At 26.3% G+C, this 24343-nt stretch overlaps 1 protein-coding gene across 2 annotated transcripts in view; it reads right to left on the minus strand.

Moving 5' to 3' along the window:
- The window catches only part of LOC107162528 (LHFPL tetraspan subfamily member 1 protein-like), a 273280-nt gene that overhangs the window by 47197 nt on the left and 201740 nt on the right, over window positions 1-24343 (minus strand). For both annotated transcript variants that reach the window (XM_015509480.2, XM_015509481.2), the window contains one exon: window positions 19252-19418. In XM_015509480.2, coding sequence (XP_015364966.1) covers window positions 19252-19418 — 167 coding nt within the window. The remainder of the gene's footprint in view (window positions 1-19251; window positions 19419-24343) is intronic.

Here is a 24343-nt window from a genome sequence, read left to right on the forward strand (position 1 = left end):
ATTACTAATGAATGGTTGCTAAACTAATTGTTGTTTTGTTTTGTATTTAAATTAAAAAATGTTTCTCACTTAATGCATCATATTGTGTTCATTGTAATTTATAAATATTTTAATATTATTAAATGCTATTTTATTAGAATTACCTACACAAGTATTGAATATTTTCAGACTTGTGTTTCTATTACATGTTTAATGTATTTAAACTAAATCACAGTAATTTTTGAAATTATCTCTGGAAAATAATTAAAGTTTTTTTATTTAAAAAAAATTAAATTCAAATACAATCAATTTAATATTTTAAGCTATGCTGAGTAAAATACATAAAATATCTGAAGGGGGATTAATAATACTCATAACAATTAAAATCATTTCTTAAAATAATACACAGAACAATGGTCATAGGTACAATGGAAAAAATCGATTGTTTTCTTTACACCAATAAATTAAGACTAAATTATATAATAGTTAGTTATTAATACTATTGAGTTTTATATTTTGTGAAATAAATCAATAGGTATGTTATGTTAGTAAAATTAATGTACAGTTCTTAAATGTATTTTAAAATAAATAAATAATTGTGTAAAAATATGGTACCTACTATATTATATTATAATGCCACTGAGATCTTTGTACAAAGTTTAATACTATAAAATACACGTGCATTGAAAAATATAATATTCTTTAAATTTAGATTATCGAATCTTCATAATTTTTTATAATCATATTTATTTAATTAGAAGACGTTAATGCTAAAAAAAAAAAAACAACAATGTTTTTATCATTGCACTGAGTCTTAAAAATACATTATTTTTAATTTTCAATTGATACTGTTTTAAATTTTTTTGTTCAATTATAGCAACACAAATAATATTATTATAATTCACGGTTTTGCTGTCTTTTTCAAAAATAACATTTTTTTCTGTCTAGCCAAATTGGTATTCATCAGTTTTTTGAATTATACTTTTAGTATTTCGTTTTTATTTTTTAACTCTATTTGTGTAAAATATTACTACGCTTAATAGTACGATGAGGAGATGTTGTATGGAGAATCATGATAATAAAAGATGATTTTCGATCTTTACCACATAGGCATTATCTGAACTATAATTGCAGCGTCTACGTGTGCCGAATGAATGAGGGGTAATAAATAAAATTATATTGATATTTACATTGAATTTTTACAATAGAAATATTAGTATCTATAAAGTCTATGATATAGGTAATACCATTATAAAATTTAAATATTTTAAAGAGTCCAATGGTTTTTTATTTATTGTTTTTTGGTCAGATATCTGCAGTGTCTCGTAAAGTATTCAGGTATATTTAAGATTATCATAATAACTGCATAATCACAAAAGTATATTATTATATAATATAGTGTTTGCATCCATTTTCTTTGGTGTTATATATTATAGCAGACATATATTTTCGTATTCTATACTAATGTGTCCACTGTGCCTATCTAAGATGTCTTTTTCATTACCTATTGTGACCGTGGGGAGTTACGTAGTACGTACACCATGTGTAAATACGGTTGAAATCAAAATTATTTCAAATACAGCCCGTTAACGAGGGTAAAGTTTACAAGTTGACTAATGCGTTAGCTTGGGTTACGATTCGGTGTGTCGGAGGTCGATTTATGACTTCATGTAAGTCCAAAATGTCCTTTGGCTTTCATTGAAAAAAATCACTCCCTCAGCGGAAAGTTCGCGACCTCGTTCTTGCACGAATTTACGCGTGTGTATGTGTGTGCACAACTTTCCTACTTTCTTGGCATTAGCAATCTCGTTTGCGTTGTATATATTTATATGGATATATATTTTTTCCTCGAAACCGTGAGAACGGATTTACAAGTTAACTGCGTCACCAACAGAAGTGGTATAAGAGTACTAAAAAAGTTTATTTTTATTTTTTATTCTTAGATCATACTTGTTTATGAACTGTCGAATGGAAAGCCATAATGTTCGATGTCAATACCGCACACCTTAACACCATTGACTATACTTTTTTCCTAAATCAAATTCACGTAAATATGAACACGATAAACAAAAGATTTAGTTCTATATATAACATTCACTTTTTATCAAATAATATTATTCTGTGGGGGATGTAGTGGCAGGGTGGATTAAGGCGTCAGTTGTGACGCGCACCGTCGCCGGTTCGAATCCCGGTCATAGACGGCATCGCTTTCCGGGCAGTTCATGCTGTCTGGAAAAAGAGGCCGCCGCCCCCCACCCGGGCATGGCAGAAACCTACGGGTGCCCATTCAAAATTCAGCCAAAACATCCACGAGTACCAAAACCAAAGTTCCACAGGCTAATCGCCCTTGTTGTCGTCGAAGCCTCAAACTCCAATAAAAAAAAAAAAAAAAATATAAAAAAATATTATTCAGTATATTTCACGTCATGATATACAAAAAAAAAAAACTACTGCAAATATTTGATTAAAATAAAAATATTTTTAATTAAGAACTGTTTTTTTCATACGATTCATTTTTTTCATAAATGTATATTGTAAGTAGCGTATGAGAAAATAATTTTACAATTGACAACATTGACTATAAATCATCGTGTATGATATACCTATAAAATGTTTTATCTTGACTTAATTTTTTTTCATTAGGTATAATATTATTAATAGTATTTATTTATTATTATTATTTTTTTTAACGTTTAGTTAGCTGCTGTCTATAGTGAGAGCTAGATGGTATGGAATACGTGTATACGGGGAAATAATTCGTCACTAAAAATCCGAGTGATCTGGGGGCTAATATCGCCACCCGATGATTGACCTCAAACACGTTAATATTTGCAACCAACCACCGTGCCACATCAGGCCCCAACTATATACCATACATCATGTAATGTGAAGGTTCTATATACTATTATAATCTCACTATGCAGGCAGTTTGACTTTTAAAGCGAATAGCTATAAATAGGCATTCAAATTTCAAAATTAAGTTGTATAGGTTAAGTTAATCACAATTTACATTGTCGTGAAATTAATTTTTATACTTTGAACAATTCCCAGCCAAGTGTCACCAATGGGTGATTTCTTAATCCAAAATATTCATGCTACTATTATAATATCATATAATATACTTATTGTGCTATGTTGTACAGATTGTGTATTTCAAATCGTAAAATAAAAAAAAAATATTCTGAACAAGTGATGATGATGTTATTTTTACAGCTCTGTGCTTTTATACATATTTTTTTGTGTGTCTGTCGTCACCTTTTGGATCGGTAAAATGATTCTTCAATACTAAAATTTGAAGGTGATTTCCGGTAGAAAATTCAATATACCTAATTGGTAACTATTGGGAGAGAATAATTGGAAGAAATCTAATAAATTATAATAAATTACGAACAAATATTGGGAGTATATAAACAAAACCAGTAAAATCGATATTGTTTTATTGTTCTAACTCAAAAATACACAATTTTTGAGACTTGAGATATTCACCAAATATTAATTTTAAAGGTTATGTATATTTAATACCTAAGTACTATCTAGCTGAGTGGCTTTTCCGTTATTTATAATTAAATATCAGTTATGTATTGAACCCCAACAGTGTAAATACACCTTTGTCAGGGCACAATGAGTAACTGCATTGGCGTTATAAAATGTATAATTATACAATTTTAAAGATATTATGACAATTAAATTTTATATTTTCAGTTCCAAAACTTTAACGATGTTTTAAAGTTAAAAAATATATGCCTATTTCAACCTATTACTGCAGAAAACAATATTCTAAAATACGATGTAATGTAAGATATTGGTAGTAATTAAAATGTTTAAGTATTTTTTATGATGTGGTCATCTGGATTCCCCATTAAAAATTCAAAATAATAATTTCCCTTCAAATTGTCCATAACTGGTTGAAGAAAAATATTTATAAAAATAAAGTTTGAAATTTGATTAAGTTTAAAATCGGATGGAGTTTTTTTTTATGGATATGTAGGTACTTGAATACCTCTCGAGATTTGACATGTTTTGTCAATGTCTCAACTTAAGTTTGAAATAATGTTGATATGACTATACATATTCTAAATTGGTTTGTGAAATTAGATGATGTAGGTACAGTATTCAAGTTACATTTGGAAACTTTCTTTAACGTGTTTCATTTTGAAGATTTATTTTATTTTTCAAGTCATATAGATTAAAAATATTTTTTAACATCGTACAAAAACTAAATTAATTTAACGTACGGAATATTTTTCTGAAAATGGTCTTGTGGATCGTGCCCAGTAAATATAAATTAATTTGGTACTGGTACTTATGTCCAATATGGCTAGATGATAAAATTATTCAGATTATTTCGAATATTTTTCTGAGGTATTGTTTAACCATAATAGCGTATTTTATAATTTTAAGATCTAATAATAAAGACATTTGTCCTGCAAAATTAACGATCGTAAAAACACGTATTATTAAAATTCAACCATTTGAATAGATATCGTATAATGATAAACCATAATGTTTATAACTATTTCGATCTTATACGACATTTTTGGGTATACAAGAGTCCTGTTTTACTTTTTATTGTAAATCTTCTGACAGTAAGCTTGGATTGCAAGTGAATTTATGAGGGTTAAACATGCTTCAGATAGCACTCTGGTACTTCCTTTTCTTGTATACATATACTATATAATATGTGAAACGTGTATCCTTCACCTGACGAATAAACTTCCACTTATTAAATGGAATAAAGTAGGTACTATTTATTAGACAAGCAGAAATTTTCCAGAGTAGTATTATAGGTACACGACGTTCTCTTTGAAATAATGCATATTTTTGTAATTGATTTTTTATATGAGTCATCAGTTGTTTAATATATTTAATATTTATTAAAATTGATGGCCGTAAAGGTAAAATATTTTATTATAATTTTCAAAATATTATGGTTTATTCAACTTTTTTAAGATAAAAATATTTAAAATACTTATAAAACTAATTTCTTTCTATAAATATAGCGTTTTATGTATACAATATATATATATATGATGATAACGATCTCTTGTAAATTTTAATATGATATTATTAATATATATTTATAACATAAATACATAATATATAATATAGTCTTATTTCTAAATAAAAGATAAAGGGTATGATTTATGTAATGAACACAAAATAAGTGTTTCTTTATAATTTTAGATTTCAACAATTTGTGAAAGTTGTACCAATTGTAAGAGTTAAACATACTTTTATTAAATGCTTAAATAATTAAGAAAAGTCATCAAAATATTGCCATCTGATCATAATAAAAAAAATAAAGATTTGTGTTTTAATTTAACGTTTTAAATTTATGTATTGATAGGAATCAAAAGTTTAAGAAATTTGGATAGTAATAATTATTTACTGGGGTGCAAATGATAAAAGTTTTATAGGTCGTTTTTTGTGTGAACTACAACGATTCTTTAAAATATTTGGTCCGTGAAAAAAGTGACTCCACCAAAAAAGTTTTAATTATTATCAAACTGCAACTGACAAGCAATGAACGCTCTACCAGACTTTTTTTTATCTTTAAATTATACCAATTACATTATATATATAGATAGATATTTTTTTTCATAATTGCTTACAAAACGCTTTTTATAAGATATTTAATAAATAATAAGTTCTTTGACTTCTATTTTCATTATCAAGACTTTGAATTATCTTATTTGCTTGACTTCAACACAGTCAAGAACCTTCATTTGCTAAACATAAAAATTCTAATTTCGTGAACTTTTAACAAATACTAATTGGTCTATTATTTTTTCTATTAATAATGTAAATTTATCAGTTCAAGTATTTTACAAAACTATGTTAGATATAATCAATAATCTAGCAGCTAAAATATTTCTATTTCAAAGTAATTTTCAACCTGGTTTTCCCATGAATTATGTTTATTTATCAATGAAAAAAAAAATCCATAAAGCCTTAAAAATGTCGGGTGATCGTAACACGTATGCTGGATTTTCTAATTTATGAAATAAATGTAAATTACTATCGAAATTGTGTTACAACCACTATTTAATACGCACTCAGAAATCTGTAAGCCAAAACCTCAAAAACTTTTGGAAATTTGTCAAAGATAGAAAACTATCTCATGTCATCCAACCTAATACTTTGTACTATAATAATCGTACTGCAAACAGCACCGAAGCTAACCTAACTTTTTCAGAGATTTTTTTGAATTAGTATATACCTCTCTCTGATGTCGTTATTGATTTCGTGTCTTGCAATATTTCTCTATCCGAGATATTTATTGCACTTAGTAAATTATCAAATAATACTAAAATTGGACCCGATGAAATTCCAGAAATAATTTACCATGATTGCCGTTATATAGTTTCCTAGCCGATTCATTATTTATTCAATTTATTTTTATCGATTGAAGTCTTCCCTGATTCATGGAAATCTAGTTTCATTTATCCCTGTTACAAATTAGGTGATCGTTGTGATGTTAGAAATTATTGTCCCATATTCTGTTTAAGCACCTTACCTAAACTATTCGAAAAATTACTTGAATTTCAATTTTCTAGTGCTTTTAAAAATGTCATATTAAACAATAAACATGTATTCCGGAATTCAAAATCAACCCTCACTAATTCAATAATTTATTACTTAGCTAAGTCTGTAAGTAATGATGTCCAAGTCGATGTAACCTACACAGATATTAAAAAACATTTGACACTGTAGATAATAATATTTTAATTAATAACTTAAATCTAATGGGGGTCAATGGCTCAATTCTTTCATTGTGTAAGTCATATTTATATAACAGAACCCAACAAGTAAAGATATAAGGTAATTCTCATTGGTCATTTATCAAAGTATCATCAGGAGTACCACAGAGTGGTCATTTATCCCCTCCCTGTTATTTAATTTATTTATCAATGATATTGGGTATTGTTTTCTTTATTAAAAATTCTTATTATTTACAGATGATCTTAAAATGTATATGCTGGTTACAATAAATTTTCAAATTTGATGTATGAATAATGGTCTCAATATAATTATTAATAAATGTTCTCAAATCACGTTTATTTGACATAATAAAAATTTAGTAAAAACTTTACAGTACTACATTAATAATTGTAAACTTGGTATCGTAACTACCGTTAAAGACCTAGGAATTACCTTTTCAAAAGATTTAATGTTTACTGAACATATTAAGATGACATGTAATAAAGCACTGCGTGTATATGGATTTTTAAAACATAATTGTTGGGAGTTCAACAATTACGTAAAATTAACAAAATCGGGAGTATTTTATTTTTCACTTGTACGGTCTATTCTTGAATATGGGTCTTTGATTCGGAATCTTAATCAAAATTACCTTAATTAAAAACTAGAAAAAATTCAAAACATATTCCTACGTATGTTGGCATTTAAATGTCATAAAGATGATCTACCACTAGCAATGATAGCTTCAGAATTTAATATAGAATCATTAAAATTCAGAAGGAATTATTCTGATTTGCGTTGGTTATATAATTTTTTAAATTTTTAAATCGACTGTCCGAAAATTCTGTCTTTAATACCTCTTAATGCAACTAATATCAAAATAGGTTCTAATCCCACTTTTCAGATTCCAATCCATAAAATAACATCGTCTTTTCGCTCCAGTTAACTTGATGTTAATACTGGGTAGTAAATTAAATAAATTTGGTATTTTTTTCAACTCTCTGCCTAGATTAAAAACTTGTCTTAAAACATTGATGATGAATAACCAATAACACCATCATATAATACTTATTATTGACTTATACACTGTTTGAACATTTTTTTTTAATTTTAGTCATCTAACCTATTTCAATTTTTTTTTTTTTTTATTAAGTTACCTATATTCTTTAACTATTAATGCTATATATTTGTATTTACTCTTTATTGATTTAAATTTCTGTAGTTATGATTGTTACTTAATTTGTTCTATTTATGTACTCTATGCTTTTGGGCGTTTATAATTAAAATAAATAAATAAAAACATTTTTAGGCAATTCATCTTTTTTGTAAGTTTAAAATGAAATATTTTGAAAAGTGTACATGCAATGTTCATTACATATAATTAACTACCAAGTCTAAAATAAATATATTAGTTATTAATAATGCTAAGCTAATTAATTACTTTTTGGAGTTAAAAAACAAAATTTAATTTAAATTTAAAAGCTATGCTTTTTTGTTTTTAGTGTAACAAAACTACAATTTACATTTATTATATCTTTTAGATTATAATATTGCATAAGTATTAATTTAATTTTCAACCTCTTGAGTAAATTGTAGACTCCGACATTGTCAACTTAGTAAACCATTTTCTTAATTCCCAATTATAAACTCACAATATAGAATAGTTGATTTTATTTTTAAATCCGTTGAGAAAAAATTCCTATTGTAACTATGTATTTTTTGACATTTTATGACAAGCAATTAGATAGTGAATTCTATAAAGGGTTTTTTTTTAATTTTCAAAATTCTTGCTCATTATTTACTTAACAAATATAAAATTGTATCTAACTTACTGTAGTTTTATGGACTATAATAGTGGACCCCATTATATCTATTGAAACCTCTATAGATAAATAAGTCACTCAACGAGATCTACAATCTCTATTATTATACAGTATATTATCCTCTGATCAATATATTACACCAAACATGTTAGTGGTGGAAATCACAGACAATAAGTCTAAAATATCTATCAATACACTACTTTTATACTATCCACACCTCCACACATTTATGAAACCTCCAGTTTTCTATGATTCATGGAATACCGAATGTAATAGGTTCAAAGTAACCGAGATAGTATAATACACTAATCACATGAAAAATTTCCAAAAGTCTGAACGACACTCTTTATGGAATAAGATCACTCCGATCCAAATAGTCTAACACCATCCTGATATTTAATACCAAAGAGACTTCAGTAATATTGAATATATAAACCAGTTTTGCATAAAAAGCACTCTTCAAAACAAACTACAGATACAAACCTCAACATAAAACTTTAAATTTATATAACACTTTAAAAAATTAAACATTATTAAAATAGTAAAATTATAACCTTTAAAATTACTACAATTAACTCATGTATTTCTTTAAACGTTTAACCTTACAATCTATGAAAATTTAAAAATATTGGAAGTACTTGATGAAACGACAAGTTTTTATAAAAATTTTACAATAAGGCCCCTCCCCTATCAAACCCAAAAATAAAAATTATATCGTTATTTTTAGTTAAAAAATCCTTCAAATCGCTTGAAATTAAATTACTTGTTAAGAGTTCAAACGGCTATAATAACATAATAAGTTAAGAGTTGCTATAAAGAAAAATAACTTAGCTTATAAAATCGCTAGCGTCCATCTTCAGGTTTACACGATAAATTTGAAGGAGACTTTGTGTTTTATCAGAAATTATAATAACGTGTATAGATGATACTAATTAAAAAAAAAGACAGAGATAAAGAGAGATAGAATTTCACACGGAGATTCATTATAAACTGAATACGTCATACAAACTAGATTTATAAATTAAGCGAACTTAAAGAAAATTTTATATTAATAATTTCTTATCTTCCTAAAAAGTAAACACTGTAAGCAAACACTTAACTTGCATCATTCAACTTTTAAGATCTGATCAAAATCCCTATCAAAATGAATAAAACAAACTTTTAGAATATTTATATAATATATTCAGAAACTTGAAAAAACCGTTTAATGTTGAGTATATTATAATATGTCATGCTATGTAAGTCGAAGCACTATTGTTGGTAATATTATTTTATCATAATATTATGTTGAATATTAATATAATTTGAAAAAAACAGATCACCACTACGTACCACCATATCTGTTATTTTTCAATAAATCTAAATCTTCACGAATTCGGTTTTAAATTTTGGTATAATAGTTAATAGAAGTATCATAATATTAAAAGTGCCTATGTTATGAAAACATAAAGAATCAAAATACTAATCGTTGTATTTAATCTTTGAATCTTTATTCCACTCGCTCTATTCAAAATATAACTAAAATACGTATTTAGTATAAAAAACGTTGGGGAAATCAACTATTTAAAACTACATTTTGATCAATTTTGGTGAATTAAGTTTTGTTAACTATTTTAGAATACTAATATAACAATGAATTATTATTGCTTGAAAATGTTAAAGCTATTTGACCTCTTAATTCCTGTTTCAATCTTTAATGTTTAGCAAAGTGATGAATTTGTTGGCTTAATAATACCAGATTTTTTGATACGATGTAGTGTATAAATATTTTTACTGTTTTTTATGGTTTTTAAAGACATTTAAAATATTCATTGATATTAGGAAAAATACTAAACACAATCAGATAAATAATAAATACAATTTTTAGATATGATATATAATATAATATATATTGGATGTTTTCAAGCCGTTTTAAAACATTTTAAATTTTAAATCTTTAAAATTATTTTATGTTCAAGTTTTAATGATAGAGTGACTTCCCTAGTTTTTGTTTTACTCATAAACGTTTTTAATTTACGACGAATAATGTTTTTTTAAATAAACATTCATCGTTTTAAATTTATTTTTATCTATACTCTTATTCAATAATTAAAATTTATAATTAACACGATTAAATATAACAATTATTATTATATCTACCTATTGCAATAATTAAATGGATTTGTCATTAATTACTCTAGATATTACTGTGCCTACTGCGAATACCAGTTTGTATAATATAATATGTTTAAAACCTATTACCTGTCATCTGGAAAAGTACCTAATGCATTAATTTCAATTAAGGTTGTTAATGAATTCAGTTTTTATTGTGTTAATAATTATTTGTACGTCGGCAATTCCTGGAATTGTGTTTTTAATTCTATCGGATAAATGTGCTCGTCCGTATGAATTTGTACACCAATTCGTTTTTGTTTTTTTTGAGCTTATATTTCTTTTTTAATGAGCTGTGTTCATTGTTAACAAGCCAACAATCAATAACTGCCACTAAGATTAATAGTTATAATATTAGTAATTATTATAAAAATTCATGACGGTCATAAACTGTGAGATGAAATAACTTAGCTTAAAGTTTTAAAACATAGATGAGATGGGTCATCCAACTGATATAATATATTATATTCAAAAATAAAATAAATTTCACTGTTCGTTGGCCATTCCAACAACGGACAGCGAAGGTTTATGCCAATAAACGTCTATCAATATTCGGTGGAAGCTTAACCAGTTCGGTGTAGCGTAAAAATGCCGAAACTGTGATTAAATGTTTCCGGCCCATTTAATACGGAGTATTTGTAAAGTAATTAGGCGCACCCGGGACACCCAGGGGCAACTTACTGTCGCTTTTCACCGCTCTCCTATCGTGTTTTTTTATTTTTTTATGGATGAAGGGCGAGAAAGGAGAAATTTCCAGCGGTTGATTCGGTAACAATTGCATTTCGTTATCAAAACCACCCACCATAATGGATTTACGTTTGAAAAAAGCAAATAAAATGCGTCACAGTAAAAATAGAGAGAACCATTTTGTTTCGTTAGATTTTTGTAAAAATTAGGATACAAATAGATTGTATATCCTTCAAATTTAACAGAATTTTTAACTAAATAACATTGGTAATCTGATTATAATCTTCTATAAAAACAATATTATACAATATTGGCACATTTCTTAATTCTGAGAAAAGTTACTATTATATTATTATAATATAGTTGTTGAATTAGTGCATGTTTTTTTTCAGTACAAATAATATTATTTATAAAGTATTACAAAAAGCTCAACAACGGACATATAAATATATTGAAAATTGAACTCCAAATGTACTTTAAAAAAGTCATTTTTCGATTCCTTTGTGGTTTTCGTTTAAAATAGCTGAATAAATGTTATTATTAAGTTCTGGTTTTGACCAATTTCGGATGAATGGAAATCTTATTCAGAATAGATTTTGCAATGATAGGTTTACCAATGCCTACTATTTCCCACAATTCAAAAACCAGGAACGGGTGGGAACTGTTCATCACAATACTGCCACCCCTATGCCTAGTATACTAAAAATATAACTGTTAATATCTTCAGGTTCAAAAAACTTTACCTAGTATAATTAACTTGGAAAGGATAAGATTTCCATATAATAGATTACCTATATAATTTAAACAATAAAATATATTATATAAATAATTGTATATTTATCAATATATTTTAATAAATACCATCAAAGATATTAAATACATTTTTTTACACCAAATAATAATTGTATTCCTTCAGAAAATAATTTTGTTCGTTGTATTACATTTTATTTATTTTATAACTATAATAAAAATTAAAAACTGATTGAATCTAATAATAAATATAATTAAAAAATGTGTTAATCAGTACGTTCCTTATAATATAGTAAATTATTATTAAATAAATATATGATACACCTACGCATTATTAAATATATTTAAATTTATCCATTTTAAATAATACAATACAAATAAATATTTATTATCAAATAATTTTATATACATCATCATATACTAGTTGAATAAATAAAAAAACACAGGTCAAAGTCCCATCAATGGATATCATATTCAAAAAACCTAACTACTAGCACATATTCTTATCGCAGACCATTTAAGACTATTTTACTATTTTTTTTTTTGAGATTGTGAAAGATTTAACAATTTTTTTAAACAAATAGTCAATAATTATAAATAATGATATTATCCACAACAGAAATATTTATATAATGATATTAGGTAGTAATTTCATTTATTAAACAGTTTAGCTGAATGTTACATATTACTTTAATTACAAACAACTTTCATCAAACTGAATGCCATGTTTTGTTTTAGATTCTGAACGGAGTGATGAATGTATTGATTTTACAATGATGTGTTTTTTAATTTTTTTTGTTTCTGTGTATGGCATAATAATTAGTCAAAATAATGCTTCAATTTCAAACTTTAGGGGTGGTTTCCGATTGAAAAGTGAATATCCTTGGTGCATTATAGAGGTCAAAAGTAAACATTTTCCAACAGTTTTCAAAAATATCGAGAAAAACGAAAATAGTGACAGAAAAACGGAAATTTTTACGTAAAACCAGTTTTCGACCAAATCGATTTTTTTATATGGTTGTAATTCAAAAAATAATCACTGTAAATACTTGAAATTTTCACCAAATATTTATGTTAGTGTTATCTATATACAGTTTAATTTTCCAAAATTTTTAACTTTTTTTGAGATATTTATAGACCACTGAAATTTTCAATTTGTCTGAACATTTTTTTTTGAAGTGTCGGTAAGAAAACTTTGGACGACCCAAAAAACTTGAAAATTTAATACAAGGTTCCTTATGAGTTGTTCTTATTGTAGCTAAAAAAAAAATCGTTGATCACAATTTTTTTTTTATAAGTGTTTATAGTTCAAATTTTTATGAAATCTGTCGAAAACGCAAAAATTTGCAAGTAATTTTGAAGTTGAAAAATAATATCGATATTAAATATTTGTTATTATTCGAAAAGTATAAGTCGTAGATATTTGAAAATTTCACAAGTTATTTAGATTGGCATTTTCTTTACATAATTTAATTTTCAAAATATTTTGACTTTTTTGAGATATTTATAGACAAATGAAATTTTCAATTTGTCTGAACATTTTTTTTTGAAGTGTCGATAAAAATTGTTTGGCCCTATCAAAATACTTGAAAATTTAATACAAAGTTCCTAATAAGTTATTCTTATACTGATTAAAAAATTATTAGAATACATATGCACAATTTTTTTTTATTAGCCTTTGAAGTTCAAATATTGACAAAAATTCGTCAAAACCATGAATGTTTGCAAACTATTTTGTAGTTCAAAATTCATAAAATTGTTTGTATTTATATCTAAGGTAAAAAATTCATCACCAAGTTTTTCATAAGTTTTGCTTCAAATAGCTATAGAGGAATTTTGAAGTGTCATTATAGGAAAAATGTTTTGAGCGTTTGAGTTTTAAATTTTTATGAAATCGCGTAACGATAACGATTTATCCTCAAACCCGGTATATGTATATTATCTATGCTAATATAAGGTATTATGAATTATGATGACTACATGTAATGTTTTTGGAAAAATTGATTAACCATGCCTTATGCAAAATGCGTCTTAATTGAAAAATAAAATATTTGTTTCAAAATAGAATATATTATGACAATATTTAATTATAATATATCCTATATTGACAAATCATCTCCGTTCAGAATCGTTTTTCGTGTACAATGATACCTATCATTGCATTCAAATTTAACCTACCCTAGTCAGAGGTCCACTACACCTTCTAATGTACAGCAGAGCGACATCCACTTACCCGCTTTTATTTGTGTTAAAACTCTACAGTATACAATATGCCTATTACTATCTAAAGTGTTAAATTGTTTTTTTTTTGGTATTTTAGGAGAAAAAATTGTTTTAAACTATAAAGCATAAAGCAATATTGAATATTAAAATTTGTGATACGTACAATATTATCAAGTGTTCGTATTGTATACAGATAAATAATTTTAAATAAAACATTTTCAATGATGGTTTTAAATTAAGTGACTACATAATTAAGTTATAATTTGTGTTTCAATGAATCATACAATACACAGTGACTTCTTAATTTTAGTGAAGAGTTGTTTATTTCTTACTTTTATTCAAAGGTTAAATTTAATTAACTTAAAATTATCTCATATATAATTAAACTATAATCATGGTTCAGAGATATTTTGATGTAAACATTTAAGCGCTCGAAAATCCAGCTTCAAAATTTAGCATATATAAAATGTAAGTGAAATATAATACATAGCCATTATGACATTTGAACACAAGAAAATTTAGCGCACATTATAATAAAATACTATAAGTACTAAATTCTTAAATTATTTAAATCTAATTTAATTAAAATACACCTCAGTAATTAATATAATAATAATTTAATTAAATGCTAAATTACTTTTTTAATTCTTATCAAACAAACTAATGACTATTTTAATATAAATTGTATTATAAAGTAAATCATTTATTTAAATTAAAATTTCGGACTTTATTGGTACCAAGTATAAGTATTCATTGAGTTTTCAAGGAGAATAATAAATCTGTAATGCGCACCAAATTATTGGAGGTACACCTATAATCATTTTGACAGATTAAACAAAATTATAAGTAACACAATCATTTCCAGATTGTAATTTTTTCGTAATTAATATTGAATGAAAATATTTGTGACAACACGTTTGATTTATAGGATTTTAATTTTGCCAAATAAAATAAATTATGTAGATAACTATCCAAAAGTATCTTAATATATAATTCTATGAGCATCGCAGTAACCGGATGATTTTTAAACGAACGGACTTCTGGTAAGTTTATGAGAACTGATGAGCTGAGAATACATTTATTGAGATACCTGATCAGAAAAATTCTTTAAATAACGGAAATATAGCATGGCCAAGATGAAGCGGAGGGTCTTATGCATTAGTATTTTCTTTGAGAAATCGAGTGGAAACTGGATAAAACTATAAAAGCTACACTGATTTGGCAAGGATTCCAAATTTTCAAATCGATTACTTTCGCTCATAAAATATAAGCTGTAAATATGATAATATTATTTATAAGGAAATAATGAATCATGTGTAGCCGATTCAAAATTAGTTTTAATTGATTATGTACCTAAACAACTTCATTTCAATTGGAAATACATCATATTAATATCAGACATCATTGCTAAATAAATATTATAATTAAAAAATGTGTATACTATTTAAAGAAATATTAATTTACAATTTACAAAATGTGAACTCATATATTAAAAGTAGAACTGAAAATAATATTTATAATTATATCGTGAATTGATAAAATCGTTTAGAATTATTGTTATGACGTGGTATACAAATTATACATCATAATATCATACTTTTTTGCTTACTAAAATAATAGTTAGAAAAGTTACAAATTTTATTTACCTCGTTGATGGTCGGTCTTAACAATTAAAAATAGTATAATAATTTTGGAGGGTAAAAATAATTAAGAAAGTCCAAATTGACAATAGACAATAATGTTAAAGATACTTCTTACTTAAAATTGCTTGTAAACATTTCGTTTAGGTCAACATTTGCTTTTACGATGTCAATTATTTTGATTAAGTTTTGAACCTTAAGGAACCAGTGCAGTCAGTTAATGTTTTTTTTTATCTGACTATCTGTTAATATCTTTACATTTAATAGCGTAGTCGGATAACGTAAATGCGTGTCGAACGGTCATCAAAACTCCGCAGTAAGCTGCCCAAGGATTATGTTTTTTAATTCGCTTTAGAAATCTTTAATAATAGCTAAATCGATTTTTTATTTGAAAAGAAAAAATTAACATATCATATAAAATATTGAATGCTACTGAGTACGTAAAAAAGAAATCGTATTTGCCAATCATTTCAAACTTCGCTTCATGTCAGAGGTACACTGGAAAATGTTCGCAATAAATTTGTATTATCATATCAGTAGTCGGCCAAAGTTGTATCTCTATTCAAATCAATTTAATGGATATTTTTCGTATACAAGAAATGAAAAATTACGCAATATATTAACGATGATTTTCAAAAAAATAAATTATGATGTAAAACAAATATCTGGTTGAAAATATTAATACTTTTGGATATAGTTATACAAGGTGATTCACTAAGTATGCATACCTTAATTTTCCTTAATTTTTCTATTAAAAATGAATTATTCAAATAATTCTAATTTTTGGAATTTTTAAATATACTCAGACAATTTTTTCAAATTGTTTTGTACCACTTGAGGAATGGCTTATAGTGAAATAAACTTCTGTTAAAAAAAAAAAAAAAAATCTTTTTGCGAAAATTATTTGGTGGATGTTTTTGAAAATTCAAAAATTTTGTTTCGAACGACTGAATTATATAAGAAAAATGAATAGAGAATTCTCGGTGAATTACTCTGTTTATGGAAATTGGAATGAACAGAAATTTATGAAATCGTTATATTATTTAGAGTACTTAAATAGTACATAATATTATGGTAATTATTATTTTCTAAATGTTTAAATATAAATGCTTCGTTTTCAGTTATGGTGAATTAAGGGATGACATAATTAAATTATTAGTATTATTAGCATTTTTAATATTGTTATAAGACAATAATATTACCTACATATATTATTATAATACTATTAAATGATACAAATTATTATTTTATCTTATTAAAATATTAAATAAATACTAACAAACAACTATTTTAAATGTCAAAATGTTAATATAGTTCTGAAGTCAAATCATTGTACTAGTGAGAAATAAAATAAAAAAGTATTTATATATACATATCGGTACATAAAAGAATTCGATGACAACGAAGAATACTATTGTGGTTGAGAGATAATCATTGTATGTAGTTGATGAAAAGGAAATATGTTAGCTGTATGAGGAAATTCCTACTGTGTAAATCTTTCGAGTGTAATCGAAGGAATGGCAATAATTGCAGTTTGTTTTGCCCGGGTGGTTTCATTTGAAATTACTAACTCAAGCTCTGAGTGTTCTAGATCAGATCGTCTGTTTCCACAATGTTTCATAAGTTGTAACTTTATGAGACGATATTGTATTGATACACTGACGACTACACAAACAGTTTTATTCAGAGATCCAAAGTTGGAACAATCAAAATAACATGTTAAAAATTCTTACAAGTTACAATAGGTGTATATAAAAATTGTCAATGATTTTTTACCATTTTTGTAATTGGATTCCGACTGAGGCCATTATTGCATTGATTTTACAACATTTGGCTACTGACTCCACTCAAAATCACATTTTACCATATGAATTGATTTTATATTTCTTATTGAAAGCAATTGATGTAAATAATAAATTATAATATTACAGTGATCTACTCTATTACAAAGAAAACTTGATGGTCAACACGTACTTATACGACAGAGTGACTACCCCTGTGTTCGCTTTGATAGATTTAATAAATTCGAAATTTGAATTAATCTGTTGATAAAAGTTTATTTTAAACTAGCTGATCCACGTACACTTCGTTGCCCGTTAAAAATACCTACTCTATATAATTAAAAATGATTGGTTAAATCGTCGTTTATACTCGGCTAGTCATGATCAAAACTTCTTGTGACAAATTCCCGTAGATTTACTCTCCATGAAAGATTTTTAATACAGTCATTTAAAATACAGGACTAAAATTATATTCAATTATAATATTTTATCTCATTTTTAGCTTTGTAAAGGTAAAACAATTTTTTAAATTGGTACCTAACAGCAAGTTGCTAATTTATTATTCTTCCATACTAAATTGTTTAACCAATAACAACCATCTAATACACAAACATAAATTTAATATTATTTCTATAAAAATCTCAAATTCACAATAAAAAAAAAATTAAGGGCAACTTATCAAGATAAAATACGGCATATGACACTCACAAAGAATGTGACTTTCTATTGGGGAAAGAATTTTCGAAAGCGATTCACTAGTTCCAGAGATTACCCTCAACATCAACTAACAATTCCTCTTTATATAACAATACATAGATATATAGATAACTAATTTAAAATTGTTTTGTTTAAATAATACACCATGTGTACAAAATAAAAAACTAAATAGGTGAACTAAAGAACATAAGGTAATATAAAGTATTTTTCACATATTATAAAATGTTTGTTTCCGAAAATTCTGAAAGTGCAGGGTATAATATTTTCCGTAGTTTTTCGATACTCATTTGTGTACATTGTAATTTAAGACCATTTTCTACAGCCCCGCCAAAGAGGGGACCAGAGCGAGAAAATAACAAAACGATAGTCGGTAATCTTCTTAAAAGTTTAATTTCAAAAAACCCACTTTACTGGAAAAGAGGGTGGGTGGGCTATCTGCTTTCGGGTGCCATTACGTGTTTGTACTGCTAAAATGGTCACACGTCGTCGAAGTTTTGAAAGCGTTATGACAGTGGGCCATTAGCAACAACGGCGGCTGTATCTGAGGCTCTTATATGGGGCTGAAGGGATAGCGCACGGGTCATTTTTTCCACTCTGATCCTCATCGTCTATGAAGTCGTCATGAATAACTCAACGGGTGAACAACACATTTTTAAGGGTCTTTATTTTTTTTTTTATTCTCAGGAAGTATAATGGGATACGTGACTTGTTCCGGAATCATAGAATCAATAATGTCCTGCCAGAAGGGTGTAAAAAACACAAAAAAAGAAAAAAAAACTTAAAATAAAATACACTTACCAGCCAACAGCTGCAGGTATCCGGCGACTTTGGCTGTCGACTTTTGGATGACATGTGTCACGCAACATGCAGATACAGCAGATACCGCCACAATAACCGTGATTGCAGTCGCGCCTCCTATAAGAATGGTGCTTATCTGCCACCATACACTTGGAATGTCGTTGAACCTGAAATCGTCATAATATAGTATAAATTATTTTAAACAGGTAGAGCTTAAAAAATATTAACAATAATATTATAATACAAACACAATTTTACAATCGATCAATAAAAAAATATAACTGTGATGTAGGTATGTGCCCGAAGAAAAAATGTAACACAATAATATTTCTAAATCAAAATTATCTTGTTTGAAATTAAAAGGTAAATTACATTAATTTTAATTTTTTTGAGAGTCATGTGCCTACATTCGATGCTAGATTACCCACAATAAGCGAAGTAGTCGTCTAGAGTTAGGTTCCATGCCCTTTTAGTGGTCCATGCAATACAGATATCAATATTACAAAAAATTTTTTTTCTATTTTTATACCTATTCAATTCTATGACTAACATAATCTAATATTAATTTTCAATCATTTTTAGAGTGAGATTAATTGTGTGTTCTTTCCTGATTCATTATAAAAACTTTTAAATCGATAAACTAAAATTCGGGTGTCCTGTGATCACGAACTACGTGCTGTTGAACGAACTTTTTTGCAGATAAAACTACTGAAAATGTATCATTGATCTCAATTACCTACGTCAAAACTGATGAATGTGACCATTGAATAGAATTTCAAATTATTATATATTAGTAGCTAAGTACTTATAAGTGCATATTTTTTTTCCGACCACGGGTGTAAATTATACTACTTGAAAATTTCATATATACATATACTAACTATCTAGTATAGATGTACATGTAAATATTTTACTCATAATAGTCATAATATACAAAATGGATTATTATTCTCGTAGTCTGAAAGGAAAATGATAAGTTGAATCTGATTTTCATAATTTATCAAGTTTCAAATTATGATTAATTTTTATTTGATATACTATTATTCTATAACTTTAAAACTAAACTTTATTATATCAGGTGGTTTTGTTTATTTTTAGTATTAAAATAATCTAATATAAAATATGACACATTGAAAGTGCAATTAGTTATAACACAAAATAAGTATACTGGGTAACTTAACAAGCACTCTTGCATAATTTTGTCCTTCATTAATGGAGCTATTCAAAAACTGATCTTTTGAATTTTGAGTATATTTAAAGATTTAAACTTAAACTTTTAAATTTTTAAATATACTGATATACTTAAATTAGTTAAATTACTGATTGAGATTGTTAATTATACTTAAAGAACCTTGTGGAAATTCAAAAAAAAAATCTTGGTTACTACTGTAAATTATTTAGTATATAGGTTTTCTGAAAATGTTGACGGGCCAAAATAAAACATTTAACGAGTAGTTTTTGAGGATAATAGGTCCATAATAAAATTTTAAGAATATATAAATTGAGTCAATGGTGTTTGGTTTATAGTAATAAATAGTAATTACTAATTAATATTATTTCAATTCTAAAAATCTGTAAAAATTGCCATATACAATAAAAAATAGATCTAAGATTATTTGGTATTTACAATTAATTATAACTATTTTATTTTTTTGTAAAACGTTTTAGCATAAAATGTTTAGACATATCGTTCAAGTTTTGAATTGTGTATATACATTTTCAAAACAAATATTCACTAAACAGTATACAGTAAAAAGGAAGTTCTCTATTGAAAAACGGAATTTTGTAAGACACGTTATAAGAAGTACAAAAAAAAAAAAAAAAAAAAATGAAAATAGGGTCTTAAAGTATATTTAAATATCTCAAAAACCAGAATTTAAATTAATTTATCCTTAAAGTAAAAAATAGGGGTAAGTATGCTTGTTGAATTACAATAATTACATTGAATACACAATACATTGGTTATATCATTAAAGTTTGATCTATTTTATATGTTTTGTGTTTTTTTGCTTTAAGATCAAATTATAGTTATTATAAACAACACAAAAAAAAAAAAAAAAAAAAATGAAAAAATCGTTTTATTAATGATGTCGAAAAAAATATTCCGTTAAATCCAGCGTTTAAATTTATTTTGAACATCACGTGAAAAATCGCAATAAACTATAACTTCGTTGTTTATATAAATAATAATAACCACATAAAATGAGTAATTCTTTTGAAAAACTTTAACAGAGAATACGTATAGAGAAGAAAACAATTGTTTTTCAAAATAATATTTTCTGCTGCCAAAGTCGTTTCCGTTATTGTTTTTCCGGTTCAGTAGATGTCTGCAATTGTTTGAGACACGCAGACGTATGGTACGCGTATACACTACGCAATTAAATCGGATTTGCCCGTCGTCGAACTAATACCCGTATGATATCAGAGGACTTCATAACTCGTACGCGGTATTTCCCTCACCCGTTCATCTTCTCTTTCGAACACTCTCTTCGTGTCTGCTATTAACCCTCCATCTGATTATATCATCTCCATCCATCAGTCTCTCGCTCAATACACAATTTATATATTAAAGTAATACCGAACACACACATATATATATCCATATCGGTGAACTCATATTATCACCATACACGTCTGTACCTCAGTCCAGAAACCTGTCCAATTTCGATTGTGTTTCTGGAACAACAAAGGTGCTCAACAAATAAAATAATAATATTTTTAATCATTATCGTCATTGTTCTTGCATCATTTCAGCACTTGATAGCGATAATATAGAATACTTACACCGTTTCTATTATTAACAAGTAACAACGATTTATTACTTCCGAACAGATAGAAATATTCATATTGCAGAGGAATTTACCGTTGTTGGTTTTTTTTATTTAATCATGATTGAAATTGTAACATGAACTTCGAAGACAACAACGACGACAGCTAACGTTGATCGTACATGGTGACATATAAAGCGTTCATATTATGATCAAACCACGTTCACGTACAATATTATATATCGTGCTATACAGTCAGAGGTTTTTTGTTTATACATATATTTTATTTCACCACGGCCAATACGTCGTTTCGATAAATTCCATATGGAGATTTATACGGGATAGGTTTTCACCCCTGAAAGACATCATAGATGAATATCGAATTGCAGTATGTTTGATCGCATACGGAGAATGTTGAAATAGATAATAATATATTATTATCAAAGGAGAAAACCGAGTAAGACCCGCCCACACCATTTACTGCTCAAACTATCGACACACTATACTGCTATATTATTATTATTGTTGTGCGTTTAGAAACGATTGAACAGTCACATATATTATTATTATAAACTTTTGTACCTGCTATGGAATTTACAAAGTAGATCTTAATGTATTTCATTGGACGCGTCAAAATATACAAAACGGTTGATATATAATGTTATAGTAAGTTACAAATAATAATACGCAATTTTATTAATACTTAAGTGATACGCAGTTTACTTGGTAAAACGGATTTGTCGAGATGTCATTAACTAAATTAAAATACAAGTAGGATGTATAATGTGCATACGGATGCGATGTGAACAAAATACATACTATTACCTACCTATAAATTTCTAGAATCATTATGATTTTTTTTCAGATGCAAAAAATTGTTCTAAAATATTAACATAAATAAGTTGTAAACTGAATGTAGTATAAACTATATGAACATGCATTAAAAAATTAAAAAATATTAAGTTAATTTATTTATTAGAACATATTTTATAATTTTAAAATAAAAGTTTAATATATTATATTGTTATTAGAGCAAATGAATATGAAAAAAAAAAACATCAAATTTATACCTAATAGGAAATGTCTAGTTTTATAATTTTCTATATTACCATGCATAGATAATAAATGATAAAACAATATTAAACCGATTAATTTATAGGATACCATCGTCGATACAATAAATGTAAAAGATAAAAAAATCATAGACCAAACACGATATAAGAAAAACTCATCAGTTTATATCATAATAATGAGAAGCGGGCTCGGCTTGTAATGAATGATGGTTATTAAGGTAATCCGATGGATGAACATATTATACAAGATAGGTATCTGGTGCCCTTGTTAGCAAGGTTAGGTTAGGTTAGGTTAGGTTAGGTAAGCAACTGAGCAGTAACCAATATCATTCATAAGACATGGAGGCTATATAATACATACTTATATATTGTTATCTGATATATAAATTGATATTCAGCCTTTTAACGTGTCTCAAATTAACTTTAGAGACAAAAAAAGGGAGACGAGAGTTATAAATTTTATATTATCAGGTAAGTAGGTACCTATCTAATATTATAGGTAAATGTACCCTTATGAAAAGGTTTTAACTTAATTTTATTACATTCTTAGGAGAAACAAGTTTAGGTTAGATACAAATGTATATATGCTTTAGTCCAGTGGTTCTCAACCTGTTTATATCCTCGTACCATCTATATAGATTTAAATTTTTCATGTAGCACTTAAGCAAATGTACCACTTGAGCAATTTTCGCTTGTTGCAAAATAATATACGTCATATAAGATGATTGGAATTTTATTTTGTTTCGAACTACAAAACTATGGTATATAATAATAATAATGTTTTAAGATAAATTTAATTTTATTAAAAATCAATTATATAATGTAAAAGAGTATAAGTTAATTAAAAAAAAAAAAAATTATGAACAAATATGTCATTTTTCGTGCATGACTATATCATATATGAGAAAATGTTGAACAACAACGCCAACACGACCTAAAGGTTAAAAAATACAAAATACATTCTGAAAAATATTTTATGAATAATATAATATTATTATTTATATATTTTATAAAGACAATGTATTTTAAGACTACAGATAAACTAAGAAGTATTTTCTGTTTATAGTCTATTTCACAAGAGAAAGTACACCACTGTAATATATGAATTACACCAAATTGTATTTTGAATAAAATTACAAAATGAATATATAGAAAATGACCATACCTAGGAGTTAGAATAAAAAAAAAAAACCCAAATTTAAACTAAAACACAAATTAAATTTATTACGCAACATAAAATAATATTACGTA

Source organism: Diuraphis noxia, unplaced genomic scaffold (assembly GCF_037042655.1).
Source record: "Diuraphis noxia isolate RWA-SAM2 unplaced genomic scaffold, SU_Dnox_SAM2 contig0002, whole genome shotgun sequence".
NCBI classification, from domain to species: Eukaryota; Metazoa; Arthropoda; class Insecta; order Hemiptera; family Aphididae; genus Diuraphis; species Diuraphis noxia.